The 8,625-nt window shown below is 37.2% G+C and overlaps 1 protein-coding gene across 3 annotated transcripts; it reads left to right on the top strand.

Moving 5' to 3' along the window:
- The first annotated feature begins 2,500 nt into the window (after window positions 1-2,500).
- LOC147854812 (calcium-dependent protein kinase 2-like) lies at window positions 2,501-6,207 on the top strand. Of its 3 annotated transcripts, XM_087331742.1 has the most exons (9): window positions 2,501-2,639; window positions 2,978-3,664; window positions 3,751-3,894; window positions 4,336-4,488; window positions 4,689-4,804; window positions 4,967-5,134; window positions 5,326-5,453; window positions 5,629-5,728; window positions 5,830-6,207. In XM_087331742.1, exons 1-9 carry the CDS (start codon window positions 2,591-2,593, stop codon window positions 5,908-5,910), a joined length of 1,626 nt encoding a protein of 541 aa, XP_087187868.1. In that variant the 5' UTR covers window positions 2,501-2,590; the 3' UTR covers window positions 5,911-6,207. The 3 variants fall into 3 exon arrangements, 2 of the variants coding, with proteins under 2 accessions (XP_087187868.1, XP_087187869.1); XR_015531078.1 differs by lacking the exon at window positions 5,830-6,207 and having other exon boundaries at window positions 5,330-5,453; XM_087331743.1 differs by lacking the exons at window positions 5,629-5,728; window positions 5,830-6,207 and having other exon boundaries at window positions 5,326-5,457.
- Window positions 6,208-8,625: the final 2,418 nt, after the last annotated feature.

Consider the following 8,625-nt stretch of genomic DNA (forward strand, 5'->3'; position numbering starts at 1 on the left):
AGTCAACAACATTCTATTTCATTTAGATATTCGTTCACATACATATGCATCTCCACCGAGTGTTCCAAATCTCACCTTTTGAACTTATAGTTCATACTCCATTTAAAATCACATTGTTCCTCCCCAACCTCTAGTTCACATTGTTGATGGACTAGAATACAAATTTGAAGCCATTTTTTACTCCCAAATTATACGTAATGGGGTATATTACCTCGTGGATTAGCCATGTCATCCACCCCATTATTGATCTTCGAAACCTATGAAGAATCTTGGTAATGCCCTTGCTTTTTGTAGTGGAGTTTCATGGTCAATATCATGATAAGTCAAGTTCTAGTTCATGCATTGCGACTCGTGGAGCTCATCATGAAAGTAGATGGATGTGAATCAAGTTGTAGTTTAGCATAACGACTTGTGGAGCTTGTCACGAAAAGAGAGGGATGATGTCATGATCATACAAAATGTGGTACATCACTTGAGAATCTTGAACCCATGACTTCTTTACAACAATTTCAAGCATTAACTTATGTTAATAATTAGGTAATTAATTAAGCAAGGGTTAATTAGTACCTAATTATGTGATTAGTAGATAAGCGAAAGATTAAGTGATATGTGTTGTGTGTATGTGTGTGAGAGGAAGAGAGAGAGAGAGAGAGATACACTTATGAAGAACACAAGATGGGGGATGAGTAAGGATATTAAATTAGCATTATTATCATCATCAAATACAAAAATACCCACAATGAGGTATATATACATCTCATGTGCAAAGGTGCACATGTGTGAGTAGAATATAGGTACTAATGTGTAAGTCCTATATTAAATGTACTTAGGAGTGGAGGATCCAGAATATCCCACTTAAGTACAAGGTCCTATTTAAGGCGTTATAGTCAACACTTCTAACTAGATTCTATCTAGGTAACTATGAAGTTACATGGTTGACTAACTAACTAAACTAAGTTGAGCTTGATCTCTCAATAACTTACTATTAGAATTGTTGGCATCTATGCAAGCTATTGAAAATATCGACGATATGGTAGTACAGTTGATATTTTCGACAACCATGCCTCATTGCTAGAAACATAGACATTCACATAATGATTGAACTTTCAACATACGTGTATAAGTGTAGTGACGTTTGGCAATCCTTTTCGATATTCCATCTAAATGCCAATATACACAATTCTAGGATCATTGAGAGAAGAATCTACTCCATAGTAATGCACTTTGGCTATCTTCTAATCAATTATGCTTGACATACCATTAATTCATACCTCTATTTGTCACTATCGTATATCTAATGATGTCTTGCAAATTTAAAAGATTTCTTTGATGGGGCTTACTCTCTCATCGTGGGATCTCCCACATGCAATATAATGCATCGAACAAATCTGAAGTGTCATTTCATATTGATGCATGAGAAAGGCCAAATTTAATGGCTGCAAATCCTAGAGCCAACAATCCAATCGAGGTTGATCTTGGTTGTGCGGGGTGTGAGGGGAGCAACGAATATGTCCGAATGTAATAACAATGGTAGGGAGAGCGACACAAGGCTACGCTAGCAAACAAAGGTAAAGTGTGATGTGAGCCATAATGTATGCATTGGGCAGTCTCCTCAATATATGCATGCATGCATGCACACATGTATGTATGTATGTAATGTAATGTAGTGTATGTCTCAGATAGGTCAAGCAACTCGATGAGGTCTGGGCCTGAATGTATGTATGTCTCAGATAGGTCAAACGGCTGAACGAGGTCTGGGACTGAACTTATGTATGTATGTCTCTGATATGTCAAGTAGCTCGATGAAGTCAGGATTGAACATACGAATGTATGTATGTCTCAGATAGTTCAAGCAGCTCGACAAGGTCTAGGACTGAACTTATGTATGTATGTAATGTATGTCTCTGATACGTTAAGTAGCTTGATGAGGTCTGGACTGAACATATGTATGTATGTATGTATGTAATGTATGTTCGAGATAGGTCAAGCAGCTCAACGAGGTCTGGGACTGAACTTATGTATGTATCAGATACGTCAAGCAGCTCGATGAGGTCTAGGCCTGAATGTATGTATGTCTTAGATAGGGCTCGACGAGGTTTGGGACTGAACTTATGTATGTATGTAATGTATGTCTCTGATACGTCAAGTAGCTTGATGAGGTCTGGACCGAACGTATATATGTCTCAGATAGGTCAAGCAGCTCGACGACGTTTGGGACTGAACTTATGTATGTATGTAATGTATGTCTCTGATACGTCGAGTAGCTCGACGAGATCTGGGACTGAACTTATGTATGTATCAGATACGTCAAGCAGCTCGATGAGGTCTGGACTGAATGAATGTATGTATGTAATGTATGTCTGAGATAGGTCAAGCAGCTCGACGAGGTCTGGGACTGAACAATCGATGGTGTCCGATAGAAAGGCTTGGGATATGGTGATGGTGTGAAAGGACACACTGAAAATTCTCAGAATAAGAACCCCTCCCCTCCCACCTCTGAGCCATGGTGGTGGCCATGGTGGAACTGAAGTGAAAGTACCTGCCTGTTTCAAAATTCAGTCAGTCATACCATACCATACTGATAGCATACATGGGACAAGATCACTCTTTTCTCTACCACGACCACGATGATGCCAAAGGTATGATGTTCTTCCTTTCTTTCTCCTTTGCTGAATTCACAAGCCAATTGCACATCCATGGCTTTCCTTCCTTTGCAAATAATCTCTGCTCTTTCTTGTTGGGAACATTGTTCTAAACTGTGTTTGGAAAGCCATTCATTTCTGTTACTATCTTTTTTGCAAGCAAAAGATTACCACTCTTTACTTATTCATTTTTTAAAGCTGTTCATCTGCATACATTCTCATGGGGTTTTGGGCTATACATAGCACTTTAGCTTTCCATTGAAAATGTTGCTCTAGGTTTGTTGTATTTATCACCATGGGAAATTGCAGTTGTCATTGTGTGGATTTGAAATCAGGTCATCATCGTAGATTTTGTCAGCCTTGCTGCGAGAGAGGAAGGCAAGATGATCCTTCTCCTCCTCCATCTCCTCCCACAAGTAGTAAGCATATCATCCAAGAAGAAAATCAAGAAGAAATATCTCCAAGAAATCCAATATTTGCCACACTCAACAACGCTATTAAGGATATCCATGGCCCTACACTTTTCTACCATCCCATGGAAGATGTGACAGATTCTTACATAATGAGCAAAGAATTGGGCCATGGCCAGTTCGGGAAGACCTATCTTTGCATTGACCGAACTACGAACCAGCGATTTGCATGCAAGACAATCTCGAAGACCAAGCTCTTGAGCAAAGAGGATCTCGAGGATGTGAGGAGAGAGGTTCAGATCTTGCATCATGTCATGGGACAACCAAATATCATCCAGCTTCAGGGCACATATGAAGACAAGAAAGCCATACATCTGGTGATGGAGCTCTGTGAAGGAGGAGAGCTCTTCGATCGGATTATTGAGAAGGGGAAGTATACAGAGCGTGGCGCTGCAAAACTCTGTCGGACGATTGTGGATGTGGTCCGGATATGCCATTCTCTTGGCGTCATGCACCGGGACCTGAAACCTGAGAATTTCTTGTTCTTGAACAAGGACGAGAACTCTCCTCTCAAGTGCATCGACTTTGGCTTGTCCGTGTTTTTCAAGCCAGGTTGGTGTTTGTTCTTGGGTGTGTGTATATATACATATATAAGATTAGTTACTTACAAGATTACAGTAATTTGAATTGTGATGCAGGGCAAGTTTTTGAGGACATTGTCGGAACTGCGTACTACGTGGCTCCAGAAGTTTTGAACAGGAAATACGGTCCGGAAGCTGACATTTGGAGTGCAGGAGTGGTTCTATATATTCTTTTGAGTGGTTTTCCTCCATTTTGGGCAGGTAATATGCATTTCCCTGGATATTTTACATCTAATCTTTTACCTTGACATATTTCCATATGTTACAAGCATCCAGCATACGCATTATCATACAGTATTAGGTCAACTAGGCAGGAGGTAGGACTGTCAGTACATGTACAGCCATTAGCTTGTGGATTATGCCACACTCTAGATGGCTATTATTCTGAATATATACCTGGGGTTAATTGGTATATGCATAGAACCCATGAGCCTCTCTTGTAGCAAAGGGTATGGATCCTTCTAACGTATGGGGCTGATCACAAGTCTATACACAAGCAAATGAGACAATCAGGGCACCATCGACGTATGGTTGGCAAATATGCTTCTAGTACCATAGGAATCCAAATTTTATGGTAGTTTGGGTTTTTGATGTATTCATGTTATTGCTATGTTAAACATTATGCTCATCAATGTTGTGCAGACACTGAACAAGGTATATTCAAGGAAATCTTGGCTGGACGTATAGACTTTACATGTGATCCATGGCCGACTATTTCTCCTGGAGCCAAGGACCTTATAAAGAATATGCTAAGACAAGATCCGAAAAAGCGCATGTCAGCCTTTGATGTCTTAAGTAAGTGTTAAATTTTGTATGCATTTTATTTGTGGTCTTTCCGCTAATTACATAGTTAGGTAAATACACAGGCTTCATTGATCAAAGAATGTAGGAAATTCATCAATTTGAGTAAGTTAAATGTGAAACTAGGGTAGTTCGATCCTATCATATTTTTGTTAGTAGTTTTCTCAAAGGTTCACATCGTGAGCTTTGATTAGATCATCCTTGGATTCGAGTGGATGGGGAAGCCCTGGATAAGCCTCTTGATAATGTTGTGCTCATGAGATTGAAGCAATTCCGAAATATGAACAAACTCAAAAAGCTCGCTCTTCAGGTGGATTAATTTTCCCATTTTAATCTGTAATCACTAATTTTGATTCTCTTCATTAAAGGGTGTTGAATTGTCAATTATCATTCATTGTGTGGCCTAAAAGGAAGGGTACAAGTTATAATGCCAGAAAAAAATCCCACAGATTTATGTTTTCTCAAATTTCAGGTGATAGCTGAGCGTTTATCAGAGGAAGAAATTACAGGATTGAAAGAGCTATTCAATAGTATCGATACTGACAACAGTGGGACGATCACTTTCGATGAACTCAAAGAAGGGCTTGCGAAGCTAGGAGCTAATCTTGCCGAGAATGAGGTTCGACAACTAATGGAAGCTGTAAGGACTCTTTAATTAAATGCAAGTATGCCCCATATAATAATAATATGCAAGTTGTCTTTGAGGTGTATAGATGCGTGCATTGTGTGTATTTGTCTATGTTTAAAGACTTTTACTGTTTCTTCACATTCCATGTCTTGACAAGGTCAAAATTTTCGAAGTTTACAAATATTAACTGATTTCTGATGCAGGCAGACTTGGATGGGAGTGGAACTATTGATTATATGGAGTTTATTGGTGCCACGATTCACATGAGCAAGGCAAATAGGGATAAGCAGTTGCATGAAGCATTTCGTTACTTCGATAAAGATGATAGTGGGTGAGTGTAATGCTCAGAAGTCGGTATCTATATATACCACACACATGCACATGTGTGTATAATGGATGTATCCATGCATGCATATATACATACCTATGTATGTGTGTGTATATTTATGCATGTTAGTATGTATATAGCAGTGGCCAAAGTATGTCCTCTTCTTGTTTTTGCTTAGTTACATTACAGTCGAGGAGCTAGAACAAGCTCTTAAAGAGCATCACATGAGGGATTTGACAGTGATAGATGATATCATTGCCGAAGTTGACACAGACCATGTAAGTCATGTTTGATAGAATAGCTATGCAACGAACCTTATAGTATATGTGTGAGTAATGTATACTTATTTTCGCTGAACCATTTCATTTTTGTTTTGCAGGATGGAAAAATAAACTACAGTGAATTTGTTGCAATGATGAGGAAAGGAGAGCCTCAAGTTCGAACGCGGACATTCAAGTAATCTGCAATATGAGTCGAAACTTAAAATGGAATCGACTCTTTCCTTCTGAGAATCAACACCTTGTGTTACCCGCTTTTCAAGGCTGATGTATATATGCATACTTATGTATACAATGGAATAGTAATAATAGATGTTCTTGCCCATCTCTTCATTGGAAATGTATCCTGATACATAGTGACATTATCAATAAATAAGTGTGTGAATGGCTTTACATAAATGAGGAAATGATGAGGACAAACATACATGTGTATACGATGATAATATATTATTTTGTCTTAGTGAATCATTTAGGCTATCCTCATTGTTCTATCATCATTGGAATTTATTTTGTATATAATGGAAATAGTGATAGTATATAAATTGTCTCTGTGAATCCTCCAGACTATGCTAATTATTAAGTTTTATCATCTGAAATTTACTCTTATACGCAAGGACTTGAATGGCTCAAATGAGGAAATGACTTACTATGACGATAAAGAGCTGTGATGACATGAAAATCTTCCAAACAATGAGTAAGCTGAAGAAAGAGAGAAGTTTTTTGATATCAATTATCGAATGTCAATCTAAATATACATGTACTATTTTGCATTCAGATATTGCGAGTAAAAAATAAACCGTGGGATTGAGTTATTAGTGGTCAAATTTGGGAGATGAAGCAAAACTATGATTACTTGGCTATGTAGATGCTAGCAATTAGAACAATAAATTCATTCTTACTAGCAAACAAACCTAGAGATGAGAACTTGTGACGAAATTAGTTACTCATCATACCAACCAATGTGATAGTGAGAAGAGACTTGAAAATAGTTATCGAAATGTTACTAGTAGCGTAGGAAATCCATGGGATATGAGTGATAAATATTAAATATGTGTATGCAATCCTTCATCTAGAACCATTAACCGAAATACACCATTATTGTTTTTACTTATTTTATGGATCACACACAACTCTAATGTGGTAATAATATATTTCTTGTAAATGATGTTATCTCATAAATGATTACATTGGTATTATGCTCCATATAATTTCTCTTGGTGAACATAGGTACAAAAGATATAAGCATATATATGCCAAATATTTCCAAATTCACCAAATTTATGCTCACAACACAATGACATTGGGTCAAGTTATGAAACTGGAACCTCCTAGAGTTCCAAACATCGCCTCCCTTGAGATATTAGCTACAAAGAATATTATATTAAATATTATTAGAGATACTCATAAAGGGATTTGGCAGAGGAAATTTCTCCATTAGTATTTGTAGCCATTACATTTGTTGCCTTATCCATCCACGATCACTAATAATGTCATCTAAAAAACCATGATGTTCAAAAATCTTATGCATAACAAGCTCAATTATTTCTTCACCACTAATGTTCTTTTATTGCATGGTAAGAAGTGTGCCATCTTTGTAAATTGGACAATCACAATCAGAATAACATCAAATACCTTACAAGTTGGCATATCAATAATAACATCTAAAGAAATAGATTACCATGAGCTTTCTAGAATAGATAATGCATGTAGTACTCCATATGGGTAATGTAAAGGCATTTTCGTATATTGACAACATATTGTGTCACATGTGTGAATGTAACATTTGACAAAACTATGAAGATGGGTTTAGGATCACATGCATCACCTTCAATTAGACACTTAAATTAACATGGGCTAGAACAAGTCAATGACTATATAAGATCAATAAATGCTTTTGTGCCTCAATATAGAAGACAAATGGTTGATTTTTCTATATAAGTTATAAGAGAGGCAAAATGATCCTCGCAAATTCATGATGAATTTGCAGTAAAAATTTGCAAACCATAAAAAATAGTAGACGTCTAGCATTAAGCATGGCGATTGCCTTTCTAGCTCAGTTGAAGTTTCGTTGGATCCATCAAGATACTATTAGATGAAATTACATATACCCAAGAATTCTACCGAGTGGCGATCAAGTCAACACTTCCAATTAGACATAAAGAGTATGTTCACAAAGTCATCGTTGTGAGGGCCGTAGTCTTGAGACCAAGATCAAATTAAAGAAGAAAATAATAGAAGAATATTAGGGTCGTAGCTAAGAACAAGATAAAATTGAAGAAGAGAATAAGAAGAATTAGAATTTTTATCGTCCATAAAGAGGCCAATTTTGACCTATGGGACTAGAGTATACATGTGTTCTTGATATATGTCTCCTTCCTAAGAAGGGGTATTCATACGTTGAAGCACAAAGTCTCTATGTGTTAGTAAAGCATACACATATGAGCTCAACCTTCTAGGTGGTGTCTTAAGTATGGCACTTAAGTTATCACTCCCTCTTAGTATGTCAGCATATCTTGAATGAATTGCACTATATGTCGAGCATGTGAAGAGCAAGTGACATTCATCCTCTACCATGCCTTCATTGGATACTTTACATGTCCTCAAATTCATTACATTTTGATACCATGATGCAACTTCAATACCTAACTTGTGAGATCGAGTGCGAAGTAGTGTAAGGGCTCTACAAGCATTACTGAGATAAGAGGGAAATAAGAGGAGAATGATAATCTATTAATAATAAGAACAATATATACAAGAATGCATCGAAGATTGATCTTGAACCCGAATGTTTTACCAATACTAAAACACATGCTTATATAACATGGTTTGAACTTTGGACACATGCATGTCTGTCACCTTGTCACCATATAGGCATTCATGTAAGTTCCAATCATATG

This window comes from Azolla caroliniana, unplaced genomic scaffold, assembly GCF_043228905.1.
Source record: "Azolla caroliniana isolate FFs.n. ecotype wild unplaced genomic scaffold, voAzoCaro1.0.p SCAF_15, whole genome shotgun sequence".
Taxonomy (NCBI): Eukaryota; Viridiplantae; Streptophyta; class Polypodiopsida; order Salviniales; family Salviniaceae; genus Azolla; species Azolla caroliniana.